The 19054-nt window shown below is 44.5% G+C and overlaps 1 protein-coding gene across 1 annotated transcript in view; it reads left to right on the forward strand.

Annotated features, from left to right (window-relative positions):
* Positions 1 to 7695: 7695 nt before the first annotated feature.
* The window catches only part of LOC130112697 (transmembrane protease serine 6), a 45192-nt gene continuing 33833 nt past the window's right edge, over positions 7696 to 19054 (forward strand). The window contains exons 1-5 of the mRNA XM_056280160.1: positions 7696 to 7793; positions 9368 to 9497; positions 10098 to 10240; positions 14682 to 14749; positions 15587 to 15777. Coding sequence (XP_056136135.1) covers positions 7719 to 7793; positions 9368 to 9497; positions 10098 to 10240; positions 14682 to 14749; positions 15587 to 15777 — 607 coding nt within the window. The 5' untranslated portion in view covers positions 7696 to 7718. The remainder of the gene's footprint in view (positions 7794 to 9367; positions 9498 to 10097; positions 10241 to 14681; positions 14750 to 15586; positions 15778 to 19054) is intronic.

A 19054-nucleotide genomic window follows, 5' to 3' on the forward strand; every position in this document is an offset into this window, starting at 1 on the left:
CAAGGACTGAGCTACAGCAGTTTCCAGTGGGAGAGCCCATGCAGTGGGTGGGTGTTGACATTGTGGGGCCATTTCCATGCACAGCACGGGAGAACCGCTTCATACGCACTGCTGTGGACAACTTCACTAGTAGTTAATGCTATTTATAAGACACAAAGGAAACATGTTACATGCAGAAAGCTTTCATTTGACTGTTGGTTGAGTCAAAGAAATACATAACTTACATACTGACTACTGCTCACTGTCGCAGTTCCAGGATAAATAGGCATGTGGACCGGTTTGTAGATATGTGAGCCTGATGTCTGTAAATAAATTCCAACCATTTGAGCGGTATAATGGGACTGTTTTGTAGATGGTGGAAGGAAGCTCCAGGGTCCGGTTTACATCCCAAAATAGCACACTACCATGTTTGCTGTCAAAGCTTTCACTAGGCAAATGTAAACTCGCTCTCTGTACTGACAAGTCTGCTCTGCACAGGTTTCAGGTTTCTTTGCCCACCCTGCATTTGCATATTAGGCAGCGACTGGCTTTCAGATTTGGTACGTCACAAATCCGAAAGCTGTCTAATATCTATCCAGCCATCCATTATCAAAACCGCTTGTCCTGCTCTCAGGGTCACGTGGATGCTGGAGCCTATCCCAGGAGTCATTGGGCGGCAGGTGGGAAGACACCCTAGACACACCGCCAGGCCATCACACACACACCTAGGGACAATGTAGTACGGCCGATTCACCTGACCTACATGTCTTTGGACTGTGGGAGGAAACCGGAGCACCTGGAGAAAACCCACACAGACACGGGGAGAACATGCAAACTCCACACAGAGGACGACCCGGGACGACCCCCAAGATTGGACTACCCCGGTGCTTGAACCCAGGACCTTCTTGCTTGTGAGGCGACTGCGCTAACTACAACGCCACCATGCTGCCCTGTCTATCCATCCATCTATTATCTAAACCGCTTATCCTGCTCTCAGGGTCACGGGGATACTGGAGCCTATCCCAGCAGTCAATGGGCGGCAGGCGGGGAGACACCCTGGACAGGTCGCCAGGCAATCACAGGACCCAGGCTGTCTAATATGCACGTACCAAATCTAGTTTACCAGGGTTACGTTTGAATCTCAGATGTAGGGAAGTGTACAGACAGCTCCTCCTGTAGAGGAATGTGAAAACTTTCCCACCGCTCTTTTTTCTGTTCAACCTTTGCACAGGTATAAGTCAGTATAGTCAGGTCAGACATTTTAGCGGACATAAATATAAGAAAGGCGGCGCAGTGGTTAGTGCGGTCGCCTCCCAGCAAGAAGGTCCTGGGTTCGAACCCCGGGGTTGTCCCGGGGCGACTTCTGTGGGGAGTTTGCATGTTCTCCCTGTGTCTGCGTGGGTTTCCTCTGGGTGCTCCGGTTTCCTCCCACAGTCCAAAGACATGCAGGTCAGGTGAATCGGCCATACTCAATTGACCTTTCGCAAAGTCCCGCCCCCCTTAGTTACTGTTGCTATGCCCGTCAAGCATTTCAGAACTATCCAGGAAGTAGCCGGAAAACACCAAAACATGAAGGAAGAAATCAGCGCATTGTGTGGGTAAAAGTAACAGTAATAATACGTTAGCTGTATTAGCTATCAATAATAGCTAGTAGCAAGCTTAGCTTGGAGCAGACAGGTATTTTTGTTGATTCTGGGTGGATTAAGCTGGCCATAGGGTCTGCTATACTGCGAAATCTATTGCCAACATTGCACTTCTTGCGTTCTGGGTTTCGGGAAGGGAAAGAAAATTACACCCCCTCCAAACTTTTCACATATCTAGTATCCGATTTGCAGATCCCATAGACACACCGTTTCAGCATTTTGTTGTGTGTTTGAAAGCTTGACGGACCATTGCTAAGGTAGGATTGGACAAGCACCGTTCTGGGGCGGTACTTTGCAAAAGGTCAATTGTCCCTGGGTGTGAATGTGTGTGTAGGTTGTTGTGTTCTGAATGCTATTCCATTTAAAGCCTATAGGTGGCACTATGTAACTCTTGTGATACTGTTTGATCCTATGGGGATAATCGAGATGAAGGAGAAGAAGTAGTGTGTGGAAGAGCTTGAGCGAACACAGTAAAGTTACGTTAAAGTATTCAATCAATCAAGTTAAATTTTATGTAGCGCTTTTCTAGCTGCAACAGCCACTCAACGCGTTTATGGACAAATCTCAATTCTCTGTTCCGTGCTTCTTTCTTAATACCGATACACAACAAACTGACGACGAGGAAGTCCGTGGCTACTACTCCTTTGCCTCCCACGTTCATGCAATGTCCAGGAGAACCTACAATGCCATTTGTCACATGGCTAAAGATGTTTGAAAACTACCTACTCATGATTGATGGGGAAGGAGCTAAGTGGCCCGATACTCGCAAGCCAGCTGTACTGCTGCACAGCCTCGGAACCGAAGCACAGAGGATTTTCTACACATTGACTGCAACAGGCACCACCTACGAAGAGGCCGTGACTGCCCTGCAAGTGCACTTTGTTCCAGAGGTAAATTTGCCTGCTGAAAGACATAAATTCCGCCAATGAGCGCAAAGACATGATGAAACTATTGCACGATATATCTCCGCGCTATGTGAAATGGTTACACTGTGTGAATTTGAAACTGCAGAACAAGATATGCTACGAGATCAAATAGTGGAAAAAGCCTACAATGGACGTGTATGTGAACGCTTGCTACTTGAAGATAAGTTGACATTGGATAAAGCCATTCAAATTGCAAATCAAGTGGAATCGGCCGCGCGCAATACTAGTGCACTTTCAAACCGTGATGTAGCCGTGTGGGAAATGACTACACTTCCAAAGAGGGGGGAAAAAAACGCGCCACCAGTGCAGGTAACCAAAGAAGAGGTGAGACATGCAAATGCTACAGATGTGACTCAGATAAGCACCTTGCAAACTACAAAATGCCCTGCTATAAACAAAACATGCAAATCATGTGGAAAGACTGGGCACTTTTCAAGTGTGTCGTTCAAGCCAAAAACATGAATTGAAGGAGATTGTTATCCCTGAACTGACAGTGCTACTGCCGAAAGATGCTGCCCTAGTAGAGAAGAAAATAATGTGCACTGTAGAAATAGGCACATCCAATAGGCAGCCATTTCAGATGATAGTAGATATGGGGTCTTCAGTAAGGGTGATAGCAGCTCCACCTCCATGTTACTACAGTTTCACCTCCACCTGCTACTACAGCCGTTCCTTCATACTCCACTACGGTTCCGCCTCCAACCATAGGCTGTGTGAAGAATTTTGTACATAAAGTTACAGTGAGAGATGATGTAAAACCAGTGCAACAGAAATTGAGGAGATTGCCCTTGTCTGTCAGGGGCGCAGTTTCTGCAGAGTTAAAACGCCTACTAGATGCTGACATAATTGAGAAAATCGACACGTCTCCATGGGTGTCACCAATGGTGGTGACTCAACGCAAGATTTCAGATCGAATTAGAATGTGCATAGACCACAGGGAGCCCAATAAGGCCGTAGTGACTGATTGCTACCCCATTCCACACATATAGGAGCTCTTTTCTGAACTCAGAGGAGCAACCATGTTCTCAACTATTGACCTTGCTAATGCATATCACCAGGTTCCTCTGCATGAGGACAGCAGAGATTTGACTGCCTTCATAACGCACGAGGGTCTTTTCAGATGCAAGTGAGTTTGCTATGGGCTAGCATCAGCGTCCTCTGCTTTTCAAAAGATGATGTCCATTGTGCTGCAAGAGCTACCTGGAGTTCAAGCTTACCTCAATGATGTAATCATATACTCATCCAGCCGAGCTGAGTACGAAACACGACTGAAAGCTGTACTACACAGGTTACAGGAAGCTGGACTACACCTAAATACAGACAAATGCAAATTCTATCAAGACAAGCTGACTTACCTGGGCCACACCATATGTAAGGAGGGTCTGCTGCCAAATGACGACCACACTGTAGCTATCCGTGATGCTCCAGCACCCTGCGATGCCACATCTCTCAGGTCTTTCCTAGGCCTGACAGCGTGGTACTCCAAGTTCATACAGAACTATGCAACTGTTGTTGAGCCCATGAGGGATGTGCTACATAACACCACATTCACATGGACTAATGATGCACAGAAAAGCTTCCAGCAAGTCAAACAACTTATTACTGACAGTCAGACACTTGCCCTGTTTGACCCCTCACTGCCCACTATAATTTCTACAGACGCCTCAGACTATGGCATAGGTGGTGTCCTTACACAACTACATCTAGATAACTCTGAAAGAACAGTGGCTTTTGCTTCTTGTTCCTTGAGTGCGGCTGAGAGGAAATACTCAGTGGTGGAAAGAGAAGCGTTGGCCTGTGTCTGGGCTACAGAGTGCTGGAGGACCTACTTATGGGGAACAAAGTTACCCTTATGAACTGATCACCAAGCTTTAACCACACTCCTGGCTACCAAAGGCATGGGTAGAGCCGGTATGTGAATAGCACACTGGTCTGCCAGGTTACTCTGTTTCAGCTATGATATTATCTACAGGCCTGGTGCTCAGAACCATGCAGCAGATTGTCTTTCCCGTTTGCCACTGCCATATGAACAGGACAGCTTCACAAACATGGAACCAGAGACTGTTGCTGCTGTCTCCACCCTTCTGACTGCTGTGCCCACATCTTGACTTCACAGAGTTATGTTCTTCCTGCCCAGAGCTACGTAAGCTGCACACTTACATGAGTAAAGGGTGGCCTGCATCACCAAAAGGTCTGCCTGCTGACATGATGCCTTACTACCGGGTTAGGGATAAGCTATCGGTGCACGACTCACTTATCCTGAGAGGGAGCCAGAGACTTGTGGTGCCAGTAAGGCTACGTCCCCACATGGTGCACCTAGCACATGAGAGCCACCAAGGTATTGTGCGCACCAAACAGAGACTGAGAGATTTGTATTGGTGGCCTAAGATGGATGTGCTGGTACAGTGTGTCATTGCCTCCTTGGTGCCTTGTCAGCTGAATGATAAGACTGCAAGAACAGCCCCTGCACCAATGACACCAGTCCCTTTGCCTGATGGACCCAGGCAAAAAGAGGTACTAGACATAGTTGGCCCAATTGAGACCGGTCCTCCTGACTGTAAATTTGCTATTACCATGGTGGATTATTATTCAAAGTGGCCCAATTGAGACTGGTCCTCCTGACTGTAAAGTCGCTATTACCATGGTGGATTATTATTCAAAGTGGCCATTCCACCAATGACACCAGTCCCTTTGCCTGATGGACCCAGGCAAAAAGAGGTACTAGACATAGTTGGCCCAATTGAGACCGGTCCTCCTGACTGTAAATTTGCTATTACCATGGTGGATTATTATTCAAAGTGGCCCAATTGAGACTGGTCCTCCTGACTGTAAAGTCGCTATTACCATGGTGGATTATTATTCAAAGTGGCCATTCCACCAATGACACCAGTCCCTTTGTCTGATGGACCCAGGCAAAAAGAGGCACTAGACATAGTTGGCCCAATTGAGACCACTCCTCCTGACTGTAAATTAGCTATTACCATGGTGGATTATTATTCAAAGTGGCCAGAGGTGTGTTTTGCTCCACAATGCACTACAGCTATGGCGATTGCCTTCATGAAATCTGTGTTTAGCCAAAAAGGAAACCCCATGGCTGTGGTGACTGATAATGGCCCACAGCTAATCTCCTCTGAAATGTCTTCTTTCCTGGAAGAACGAGATATCCAACACATCAAAACTACAATCTACCACCCAGAAGGAAATGGAGCTGTAGAGAGGCTAAATAGGGTGTTAAAAGAAAGCCTCCTTACCGCACAGAGAGAGCTCCGTGGAAAGTGCATGTCACTGAGTTCCTGCAAGCCTACAGAGCTACACTACATGCAACCATAGGAACATCACCCTTTCAGCTCATGTATGGAAGAAAAATGAGACCCAAACTCTCTATCCAATCAAAGTTCACACCTGTGCAAGATCATGAACTGAGAGACAGAGTTGCAAAGAAACAGTTACACATGAAAACATATGCTGATACCAAGAGACATGCTAAGACTCCTAATCTACAGCTGTGCATGTGAGAAACCCTATACATGTCAACAAAGGAAAGTCCAAGTTCAGTGAGCCTCTTAAGGTGACACAGCAGAAAGGACCTCACAGTTACACACTAGCTGATGGGAAGACTCGGTATGCTTCACACTTGTACACACTGCCGGAGACCTTCACTCTTCCAGCAGAAGATCAGAGGCCGACGGAGCCTGCTACAAGTGACACTATACGAAATCCGAGCTAGCGGATCAGAACACAGCCAGCTTGGATCAAAGACTATGTAACTTGAGTACAAGAGACATATGGCCTATTAGGTTATCATTTCAAAAGTTACTTGTTTGCTGCATTTGCTTCTATACCTGTTTGTTTTATATAGAAGTAACATTTTTAAGAGAGAGGGAAATGTTGTGTTCTGAATGCTATTCCATTCCAAGCCTATAGGTTGCACTAGTTAACTGTTGTGATACTGTTTGATCCTATGAGGATAATAGAGACAAAGGAGAAGAAGTAGTGTGTGGAAGAACTTGAGCTGACACGGTAAAGTTACGTGAATGTATTCCCTGTTCAGTGCTTCTTTCTTAATACCAATACACAACATAGGTGTGGCCCTGTGATGGTCTGGCGGCCTGTCCAAGGTGTCTCCCCGCCTGCCGCCCAATGGCCGCTGGAATACGCTCCTGCATCCTGCGACCCTGATTGGGATAAGCGGTTTGGATAATGGATGGATGGATAAACATAAAAACACTTTATTGAGTGGAGGGGTACTTTAAATGTTAAATCATCTCTAAAAATTAACATTGAATATTTTGTTAAGATGTAGCAGCCACAAATTGAATTATATATCTGTTTTACTATTTACTTTGAGTCGTAAGTAATCACTACTTTGAGTCATGCAAACAGTGCAATGAGTTCATTTTATTCAAAAATGTGCAATGCTGACATGCTTTGTCTAGACCAAAAAGATTAATACTGCATTGATGAGATTTTTTTTAATTACCTCGCTTTATGAGGTAATGGAAATTTTTATTTCACAGCACAAAACTTGTGTTGGCCCAGGCCAAAAAGTAACTGGTGGGTCCAGGCATGAAAAAGACTGGGAAAACCTGGTCTGTGACATACAATATTAATCCAAACTTGTTGCATGTTTTCATAGAACATTGCTTAGGGGAATGAGGGAGCTTATATAAATAACTCAGTCGTTTTCTATGGGGATTTGACATTGCAGGCCAACCGACTGAGAGGGAGTCTGTGTTGCTGGGCGTCAAGTGATGCCATAACACCTGTTGCCACCTTCCCCTTATTACCTCTGCAAAGCCACTAGGATGCAAACCAAACCAATGACTCTGGGTGGTGATGTGCACGTTTCAAAACGGAGAAGGCAAGCATTTAATTCAATTTACCGTTGATATATTCTGCATTCATTTCTTTTGGCTTTCTGAGCATTGCAGCAATACCAGAGAAGTTGCAGCACATCCAAGCCAGCTTTGGGAAATATCGACCAAAATACTGACGTTTGTAACCTTTGGACTTACAAACAGAGAGGGGTCCGTCCTGGTTTTTTGTTGCATTGTCAACATGTCTGGTCATACTCTTGACGGTGACTCTGGATGAAAAAAATTCATATTGGAAATAAATCTAATTAGACCTGGATAAAATGTGAGGAGCTCTCGAGGAGAACCGTGACGACATGGCGCTCGGCAATGGCTCTAAAAAGTCCCAAACAAGCGCAATGGAGGTCAGACCTGCTCCGCTAGAAGATGGGGTCAGTAAGGCCTTTGCAGAAATAGCCTAGATGATGTGGTTCTCAATCAGGTCCTCAGGCACAAGCGGCATGCTGGTTCTCTATTCTGTTGGATTGTTAATTGCATTTGCCTGTTGTTCCAGGTGTAGAGGGATAAGTGGACCAACAGGTGAGTGTAAATAACATTCACTCGTTGTAACAGGAATAACGGTGATCGAGAACCAGATTAGTACCATTCAATCACGTGCCAGGCAGTATATGTATGTATATATGCAGGATTTCATCTCACACCGGACCAGCTGATCTCATAAAATTAGTCTTCTGTCTGACTGACTGTGCGTTAATCAGTGAAATGTGTAGTGTTGGGTTGGTAAGAAACCCTTTATATGACCACATTATCCTCCAGCATGGCACACGGTAGGATACGTGGTTTTCAATCCAGTACTCACGTACCACCTACTCTGCCAGGTATTTACTTACATTCTGCTTCCGATGTGGGAAGATGGTGGCGCGAATTCACATTTGCGGCGGCCTCCTCCAGTGCCATTGGTGCAGTGTCTTTGTCCACGTCTAAGTTTTTTTCTTCGTTTGTTGGCTGGGAGAGCTGGCGCTGGATCGGCTGCAAAAGCTTGGTCTGCTGCGCTGTGGGCCCAGGGACCGCGGCCTTGCTCGGAGCTGCACCCGAGGAGGTAACACCGAGGGCGGTCTGACAAGATGCAGAAGCGGGGCAGGCTAAGCTAACTGCTAGCCCATGTAGACCGGCAGTTCCGATAGCACAGAGGGCGGTCTGGTGGCAGCCTCGCCTGGCGTTGACTGGGTTTTTGATGTTGTGTGGAGTGCGCGGAGGTATGTCGAGGGTGTCTGGCTGGGAGAGCTGGCGCTGGATCGGCTGGGAGGGCTTGATGTGCTTCGTCCAGTGCCACAGGGACCACGGCCCCTGCCTGGAGCTGCGCCCGAGGAGGAAACACCGAGGGCGGTCTGACAGGACAGGTAATCGGGGCATGCCAGGCTAACGGCTAGCCCATTCAGACCGGCAGTTCCGACAGTCATCCTGGCTGGCGTTTGTTCCCTTGGACAGTGATTTTTGTTCTTTTGGTTTGGATATATGTGTTAGTTTGAATATATGTGTTCTTGTAGGTCTTGAATGTGTTTTTGTCTGTATGTTGTACTGCTGTGGGCTGGGCGAAACAGCATTTCATTTCACTTCATGTGCACAAGTACATGAGGTGAAATCACAGTGTTCCTGATTCCTGGCATTCACCTGTTATTCCAGGTGTAAAACCTCACTGAATGGATATTGAAATAACTGGAACAACAGGTGAATGTACTGAACCTCCTGGCAGCCTAGTAAACCAGCAGTTCTGGTTGTAGTCGAGGATCCGATTGATAATCACTGGACTAGATCAGTGCCATTCAATGATGATTTGCAGCATGGAGAACCACGTATGGTGGTTTTTATTTCCACCCAGCATTACAGCTGATTTCACTACTAAGCCCCTCTCTGTCTGACTGAAGGTTGATCCATGAAATCAGCAGGTGTAGTGTTGGGCTGGAAAGAAAACCTGAATATACATGATGTCCGTTGCAATCCATAGGCAGGATCAAGCACAAAGCTCGAGGTACCTTCTGCCAAAAGGACTCGACGTTACAAGTGCCTCCTTGTCCCCCTCACCACCATCATCTTCATCCTTGTCGGAGGAGCCACGCTGGCCTGGTACTTTCTGGGTAGGCAGCTTTCTCTTTGTGTTCATCTTTCTCTTTCCGGATCTTTCCCACACTCACTCAAACCCACATATTTCTCTCTTTCTTCATTTCTTTCTTTTGTACTTCCTCACTCGCTCACCCCTTCTGCTTTTCGGTTCCATTTTAGCGATACTTTTCACTCAGAAATACTCAGTATTGTTCCCCCTTTCTGTCCACCTTTGTCCATCTCTCTCTTATCTTTTCTCCCTAATTGTTTCTCACAAACATACTCTCAGTGCACCTCTCTGTCTCTCCCTCTGCCTCTAGCTGTGTCCAAAATCACTCCCGATCTGCTATATAGTGCACTCACTATATTTACCTTACCCATTTTGTTTTGAGTATCTGAATGCCAGCTGTAAAATCTATTCACTATATAGTGCCCTCAAACATTCCCACATTGCAACTGAAAAGGCAGTTTCCAATGCATGTACACTATTTCAAGCTAAAATACCACAATGCATTGCTTTGCCTCTTCTTTGTTTTATCCCGTGAACTATTTTCACTGTCAAATACTTCATGACATGACAAGAAGCAGCAAAATTATGATCCCGTGTTGTCTGAAATATCTCTCTCTCTCATCAGAATACAGGGTGTGGGTGTTGGAGGAGCGGGTGCAGCAGCAGTACACAGCCTGCCTGTCCATCCTCAACAGAAACTTCTCTGCTGGCCTCTCCTCTCACACCAGCTCTGCATTCAGGACTGAGGCCGAGCAAGTACAGGACATGGTGAGTCCTCACCACACATGCCTCTAATGCTGATACACTCTCAACTGGATCTGAATGGACAAGACTGCTCTGGACAAAACTAGACATTATGTTTATGTTTATTTATCGGGATCCCAATTAGCTGTGCCCTAAAGCATTGCTAGTCTTACTGGGGGTCCACATAACAACAATACATTTAATACATACATACAGTTAATACATACATTTAAAGACAAGACAGAAAAACAAAAACAAAAATAGCAAAAACCTACATTAAACTTTACAGTACACATGAGTCATCATCCAACAGCAAAGACACACATAAATCATTCCAATGTACAACCTGATGAAACCATCCAGGCGATAGAATTCAGTTCGAATCATACCTTACCCTGTCTTGTGTGTGTGTGTGTGTGTGTGTGTGTGTGTGTGTGTGTGTGTGTGTGTGTGTGTGTGTGTGTGTATAATATGTGTAAGTATGACCATGTATTTTGCATCCTACAAATATAACATTCCTAGGAGTTTCTTTATCTGCTTTTTAAATATTGATTTCTGTGTCAGTTTAGTCATTGGCAGTGGTAAGGAATTCCATGCTTTCATTGATCTGTATTCTACTGGACGCTTCAGACAATTAGTGTTTGGCTTAGGAAGTGAAAACCGGCCTTCTGTTGCCTGTCTAGTGGTGTATGTATATGATTCTGAATTGTGTTTTAACTGATTGTACTGATATAATGGAGTTTTGTATTGTAAAACCTTCCATATTGAAGATAGAAGTGCAGCATTCATTCTGTCAACTTTTAACCATTGTAGACAGAAGTGCATGCTGTTGATGTTTCTATTGTATGGACATTGGAGAGCAAGGCGTGCCGCCTTGTTCTGTACCAACTGGAGTTTGCTTAAATTTTTTTCATGGCATTCGCCCATATTATGTGGCAATAGTCAAGCTGTGAGAGAACAGTAGTGTTTATTACCATTTTAGTCAATTCTGGTGTAAGGTATTTTCTGCATCGCCTTACCACTGCTAATGCCTTACACATTCTGTTTACAACAATGTCAGTGTGTTTTGACCAGGACAGCTTATTGATGCCCAGGAGCCTAGTTTCCTTTACTTGTTGGATTGGTGTTTTATTTATAAAGAGTTTTAGCTCTGGCTCTTTCCTAAGAGAATGATTTGAACCAAATATAATGCTTTTCCTTTTAGTTGCGTTAAGTATCAGTTTGTTTTCAAAGACCCATTTGCCAATTATATCTAGCTCCCTATTCAAGATGGCATTTAACACTAGACAAGACTAGACTAGACAAGTCAATATTAAGACAAGTCTTCTTCTTCTTTCAGCTTGTTCCGTTTTTCAGGGGTCACCACAGTGGATTTTGTAGTTTCCATCGGTACCCTGTGAGGGCACAGCACCAATGCCGGCCGTTGTTAACCCGGGCCTTGACCGATCCAATATGGTCTTGTCAATCCGCATATTAATTTGGCAAAATTTTATGTCAGATGCTCTTCCTGACTCAACCACTAACCCTATGGATGGAGCAACAGGTAAAGGGCTAGGTGCCACCCCAGTATTCATATTTGCGCCCATGCCTGTTGCCATAATTAAGACAAGTCTTAATTGAGTTAAAGTAGATGAAACTTGAGGAGACTGCTATTTTCCCTACAGGGATGAAGGTGTTTTTTTATTTTTTTTATTCCTTATTACTATAAGAGAGGACTTTATATAGTAATAAGGAATAAAAAACTTTATAAGAGGAGACTTTGGCGACTGGCATGGGCACAAGTTCATGAATACTGGAATGGCATCCAGCTCTTTACCTGTGACCCTGTCCATAGGGTTAGTGGTGATGTCAGGAAGGGCATCCGATGTAAAATTTGGCCAAACCAGTATGCGGATTGACAAGATCATACCAGGTCATTCGAGAATCACTACCGAATCAGTCAAGGCCCAGGATAACAGCAACCACCATTGGTGCCGTGCTCTCACAGGGTACTGATGGAAACTATAAAATTTCTCAGGGTCACTATTGCGACCCCTGAGAAGCAGAGAACAAGCCGAAAGAAGAAGATTACTACAAGAGGAGACTAGATTGAGTTTGATTAGTTTTGACATGCTTTGAAAAGGTTTGACTAGAATAGAATCACTTACTTTAATTTGTTTGAGGAGCTGATGAACAGGAATGCATGTGAAGAGAGACTAAAGATCATAAGAGACCATTGTTTCATCTGCCTCCATAATGATGTCCCTCACCTTATCCACAAAATCCATAGTGTTCTGAATGTGATGCTCATGACTGCCTACCAACGGGTTAAGAATAGGTGCAAAAAACTTAAGAGATGTTATAGGTCACTGAGTTACTCATACAAACAATAGGCCATAGTGGCACATCCTGTTTATGTATCTTAGGTAACCCATACAAACTAGGTGTAGCTTCCCTTGTGTATAATCTATGGTACCAAATTTCATCAATAGCATTGTCCTGTTCTAACAGCTTCAGACAATCCATCACCCTTTTCTTGTAACCACTGCCTGGATCTCGTTTCAGGGGCTCACAAGTATTCATGTCGCTAAGTATCTTCATAGCTTTCTCATGATAAGGGTGGGGATACCTGCAGTCAGTCTAGACTGAAGAGGTCACATATGCCCCTTTTCCACTCAACTGGCTCCTTCGGCTCTACTCCGAGCGCCCTCCAGATGCCCGAGCTCCTCACCCTATCTCTAAGGCTGAGCCCAGACACCCTACGGAGGAAACTTATTTCAGCTGCTTGTATCCGCGATCTCACTCGGTCACTACCCAAAGCTCATGACCATAGGTGAGGGTTGGAACGAAGATTGACTGGTACTACCGAGAGCTTTGCCTTCCAGCTCAGCTCCCTCTTCACCACAATGGTCCAGTACAACGTCCGCATTACTGCTGATGCTGCACCAATCCACCTGTCAATCTCCCGCTCCAGCCTACCCTCACTCGTGAACAAGACCCCGAGATTCCGTCACATGAGGCAATGGCTCATCCCCAACCGGGCAGGAGCAAGCCACCATTTTCCGGTGGAGAACCATGGCCTAACACATGGAGGTGCTGACTTTCATTCCGGCCATTCCACACTCGGCTACAAACCGCCCCAGTGCGCGCTGGAGGTTCTGATGAAGCCAACAAAACCACATCATTTGCAAAGAGCAGAGATGCAATTCTGAGGTTCCTAAAACGGACACACTCCTCACCTTGGCTGCGCCTTGAGATCCTGTCCATGAATATCACAAACGGAGACAAGGGGCAACCTTGGTGGAGTCCGACACCCACCAAAAATACGGACACATCTCTCACTTTGGTTATACAAGGACTGGATGGCTTGTTATTTAAATTTATCTAAATATAAATAAAATCTTATAAAGTGAATGGAATAAATAAATTTAATATTTAAATATAAATAAATAAAGTTTAAACAAAAATATAAATAAAATGTACTTAAATTTATTTAAATATAAAATCTGACCAATTGAACAACTGTTTATAACAGGAAATGCCAAAGTGAGTCTTATGAAACTTATTATAGTTGATAATCTGTCCATGTAAAAAATTATTTGTTGTCAGTGAATCTCTTAGTGACACTAATATTGTTCATGTGTAACACACATTTACAGTTGGTCTTGTTGATTTCTTTGAAAATATAACACTGGTGTGGGGCGCTGGTAGACAAGGGAGGAAAAACTAGTCACCACGCCCACAAATGACCAGCGGGGCGTCGCCTTGAGGGGACGCTATCTGCAGTGGAAAACCAAACCCCAAAAAGTAAAGCGAGTCGACTCGAATAGGGTAGCGTCGAGTTGAGCCAGTACCATGCAGTGGAACAGGGGCAATAGATGAGAGATGAAATGTTGCTGTCAGTAAACGTCCAGATGAACTGATTCAATTTTGACAGAATCAGAATCATGTTTACTGGCCATGTAGGTTTACACATAGCATGTGGAATTTGACTCCGGTTTCATGGCTCTCTCAGTGTACTTAGAACAACAACACGACAATCTTCAGATAGGATTGACTTATAGAGGCGAAATAAGAGGTGATAAAGTGCAGTGGTGAAGAGAATACATCGGAGATGCTGTAATGCTGCTTTGATTGTCTTACCTGGATTATCGAGCATGCACGACGAAGAAGCAGAAGCAGCGATTCAAAGTTTTACACGATGACTAACCTCGTTGAAAACGTTACTGCTTGCAGCATTCTCGAGAATCACACACTCGACACGGACACTGCACCTCCGCGGGTCCGCAGAAATTCACCCGCCAAGTGTGAAGTCGATGGGATGAACGGTTGTCGAGAAAATCAAAGGACAGACGGACAGATTCCTGCCATTTTAGCTCAATTTATAAGCTGTGCGTGTTTCTTCCTGTCTGTCTGCATGTTTCACTGTGTGTATTTGTATGTTTCTGTGTGTGTAAGTGTGGTATTCACTCTTCTTGTCTCTCAGGTGGAGAGGATAGTGAGGAGCTCGGGCCTTTCTCGATACCTCAACTCCACCACTGTCTTCGCCTTTGGGTGCGTAGAGACCTATTACTCAAACTAAGCTTTGCTCTTAGTTAGACAGAATAGAACAAAAACAAAAAAGGAACTGGAAATGACAAGTCTTTCTCATACATAACCCATCTTCAAATATTTGGTATTATGCGTCTTCTTTTTTTCAATTTGTAAAGGTTAAATTATTTTTCGTTGTTTTTGACATTTCGAGCAATAATCATATTGCCTTTTTTGATTATTTTTAAATATTTAATTTGTGGTTTATTTGATATATATCTCATGTTCATAAGATCAGATGAGATCAGATGACGAGATGAGATGAGATCGGATGATTAGATGAGATGAGATGAGATTCGACTGGGTCAGGTTTAAATGATCTGGGGGAACATTGTATTCTTGCAGCAGCAGATAAAAGGACACAGGTGAGAGACTGAGAGACTGAATCAGGGCAAAGGGACATAAAACACCATCACAACATAATCAGGCTTGAAACATGGGACATTAAATTCAATGAACCTGGAAAATAATGAGAATATATGAATTATGGCACACTGTCAAATGAGGGGGGCACAACAGCATTATATTTTTTTAAGAAATTTTGCGATAAAAGCGATTCTTCTTTTCTTTTTTTGCGATTAAGTGTTTTGGGTGTCTAGAAAAGCACTATATTAATGTAATAAAAATAATAATTATTATTACAACATCACGACATCAGTTAACCAGAGCCAGTTAAACCGAATTTTTGATTTACGGCAATTTGAAAAATGAACATTTGCAGTCTTTGTCATCTACACACACCCTTCATCCTTCCATTTTCTTTCTCTGTCTGGATTCCCCTCCTCCTCCTCGTCTCTACAGGGAGGGAAGTGTGGTGGCCCACTTCTGGATCGTACTGTCCATCCCTGGCAGCCATGTTTGGGGAGTCACGCTGGAGAGGGTCACCAGGAGCCTGAGCGAGGGCCTGGGGGCATACAGGACGGGGGAGGAGGGGGAGGACACAGCCAGCTACGGCGGATACCTCCTTCACCTCCCCTCCCTCTCTGTCACAGGTAAGAGGAGCCCGTTCCCACCCCATGGCCCTGCTGATAAATGACATGCAAGGTGCCCTATGGCATCTGTATGAGATGCGACGGGATTACTACAACCTAACCTTTACCTTCACCACTACTTATCTTGTCCATCCATCCATTATCCAAGCCGCTTATCCCAACTGGGGTCACGGGATCTGGAGCCTATCCCATTGGACAGCAGGCGGGGAGACACCCTGGACAGGCTGCCAGGCCATCAGAGGGCCCACACACACACACACACATTCACACCTAGAGACAATTTAGTACGGCCGATTCACCTGACCTACATGTCTTTGGACTGTGGGAGGGAACCATGGATGTATTATAGTAGAGCTGGATACAGCGCCGCCGCTCAGCCTTGCAGCCATTTTTTCCGGTGGTCACTCGCGGTATTACAGCGAAAAATCCCCTGCGTCCCAAAAAGCATTTTCCCCATAGACCTCCATTGTAAAAGAGACGCCTGTAAAACTGTTGCCAGGACACCTGCAGCTATAATCATGGTCAGTTATTACTCTTTGTATTGTATATTCTTAAGCCATGGGGTTTTCATCTTAAAAAAATTTCCAACGCCCAGAAAAATCTTTTTTTTCTTCCCTGCATGACAGCACAGCGGTGTACGAGCCGTTCTCATAGCCCAGAGGCATGATGGGAGTAACACTACTGCGCATATTCAGTGGGCCCCATGTACCCAGAAGTAACCTGGAAGCCAGAAACGTTTTCGGCATATGCGCCAGGCGAGCAATTCTCATAGGAATGAACAGGCGCCATTTTTAGATCCGGTATCCAGTTCTACTATAATACATCCGTGAAACAAACCGGAGCACCTGGAAGGAAACCCACGCAGACACGGCAAGAACATGCTAACTCTACACAGAGGACAACCCCGGGGCTTGAACCCAGGTTCTTCTTGCTGTGAGGTGACCACGCTAACCACTGCACCGCCGTGCCGCTACTTATCTTCAATTCAATTCAATTCAATTCAATTTTATTTGTATAGCCCAATATCACAAATTACAAATTTGCCTCAGTGGGCTTAACAGCAACACAACATCCTGTCCTTAAATCCTCTCATCGGATAAGGAGCAACTCCCTAAAAAACCCTTTAACAGGGAGAAAAAATAGGAAGAAACCTCAGGGAGAGCAACAGAGGAGGGATCTCTCTCCCAAGACGGACAGCGTGCAATGGATGTTGTGTTCACGTAATTTACATAATATAACATTGAAGAGGATAACAGAATTATAATGGACATAAAATTTATGAAGAACATGATGCACAGGATGCCAAGCAGTGTCCACGTGCCAACGGAGCAGTCCAGGACCCAAGCCACGCGACCAGCATCATCATGTAATAAGAAAAACTTGGGTGAGGAGAGGAAGGGCAGGCAGCATCCAAATGGCGACCACCGTCACCACGGAGACCTGGGAGGAGAACCGACTACACATGCATGCAAGAGAGACGCACCTGACACCATTCAAACACAGAAAAAGAGAAAGGAGAGGACGTCATTCAGAGAGAGAGAAAAGACATGTTAGAGAAGAGAACAGTTTGCAGTAGTCATTAGCCATAATCAATTAAGTCATCAATTCGTCATAATCTGTACTCGATAATCTCGTCGGCAGAAGAGTGGTTGGTAAATTCATTGAGACAGAAAACCAACCCGCCATCCAGTACAGGTTGTGAAGCACTCAACTTAAAGGCAACTAATTGTAAACTAAGGCAAAAAGATGAGTTTTAAGTTTGGATTTAAAGACTCAACAGACTCTTGATTGTCTGATGGCAGCAGGCAGGTTATTCCACAAAAATGGAGCCCGATAGGAAAAGGCCCTGCTGCCACCAGGTGACTTCTTTTTAACTTTGGGTACACACAGGAGCCCTGTATTTTGAGAACGAAGTGCTCGAGATGGCATGTAAGGTTTAAGGAGATCAGACAGGTAGGATGGAGCAAGCCCATTTAGGATTTTATGTCAGCAGAAGCAGCTTGTATTCTGATCTAACATGGATAGGAAGCCAATGAAGGGAGGCAAGAATTGGTGTAATATGGTCAAATTTCCTAGATTTAGTTAGGATTCTAGCAGCAGCATTCTGAACCATCTGAAGACTTTTAGTACTAGAATGTGGAAGACCTGAGAACAGAACATTACAGTAATCAAGTCCGGATGAAACAAATGCATGTATTAGAGTCTCTGCGTCAGCCATGGAGAGAAAAGACCGAATTTTAGCTATGTTATGTAAATGAAAAAAGGCAGTCTTGGTGATTTCTTTAATGTGCTTATCAAAGGAAAGGCTGGGATCAAACGTAACACCAAGATTTTTGGCTGCCACACGTTGTGAAACCACAGAGTTGTCGATTGTTATCGTTACTTGATCAAATTGGTGTCTGTGTCTGGCAGGGCCAAAGACTAGCATCTCGGTTTTATCTGAATTTAAAAGCAGAAAGTTAAGTGACATCCAGTTTTTCACAGTAGCCAAGCAGGCCTCTAAGTTAGTGATTTGAGTATGATCATCAGCCCTTATAGGCACATACAGCTGAGTATCACCAGCATAGCAATGGAAATTTATTCCGTAACTGCGTATAATTTGGCCAAGAGGTGTAATGTAAAGAGAGAAAAGTAGAGGGCCAAGTACAGAGCCCTGTGGCAAACCATGTTTAATGTCAGAAAATTTTGATAAAATATTATTATAGCGGACACAATGTGTTCTTCCAGATAAGTAGGACTTAAGCCAAGAGAGAGCTAAGCCAGATACACCAAAATTACAATTTAATCTATCCAAAAGTATACAGTGATCAATGGTGTCAAAGGCTGCACTGAGGTCCAGTAGTAGAAGCACAGAAGTGGAATCGGAGTCGATCGCCAGTAGAAGATCATTTACCACTCTGGTCAGAGCAGTCTCAGTGGAGTGACAGGGCCTGAAAGCCGACTGAAAAGGTTCATATAGATGGTTTTCTTTTATATGGATCAAAAGTTGTTGATACACAACTCTCTCTAGTACTTTAGAGAAGAATGGAAGATTAGAGACTGGCCGATAGTTATTAAGAGACCCTGGATCAAGGTACGGTTTTTTAAGTAGAGGTTTAACCACAGCTGTCTTAAAACTGCTGGGAACAATGCCAGTAGTAAGAGATAAATTAACGATGACTAGCATTGTAGGTCGAAGAAAAGGCCAGAGGTCTTTAAGAAGTTTTGCTGGTAAGGGATCAAGTAGGCAAGCAGTTGGTTTAGAAGCTGACACGAACTTAGTCAAAGTATCAAGTGA

This window comes from Lampris incognitus, chromosome 5, assembly GCF_029633865.1.
Source record: "Lampris incognitus isolate fLamInc1 chromosome 5, fLamInc1.hap2, whole genome shotgun sequence".
Classification (NCBI taxonomy): domain Eukaryota; kingdom Metazoa; phylum Chordata; class Actinopteri; order Lampriformes; family Lampridae; genus Lampris; species Lampris incognitus.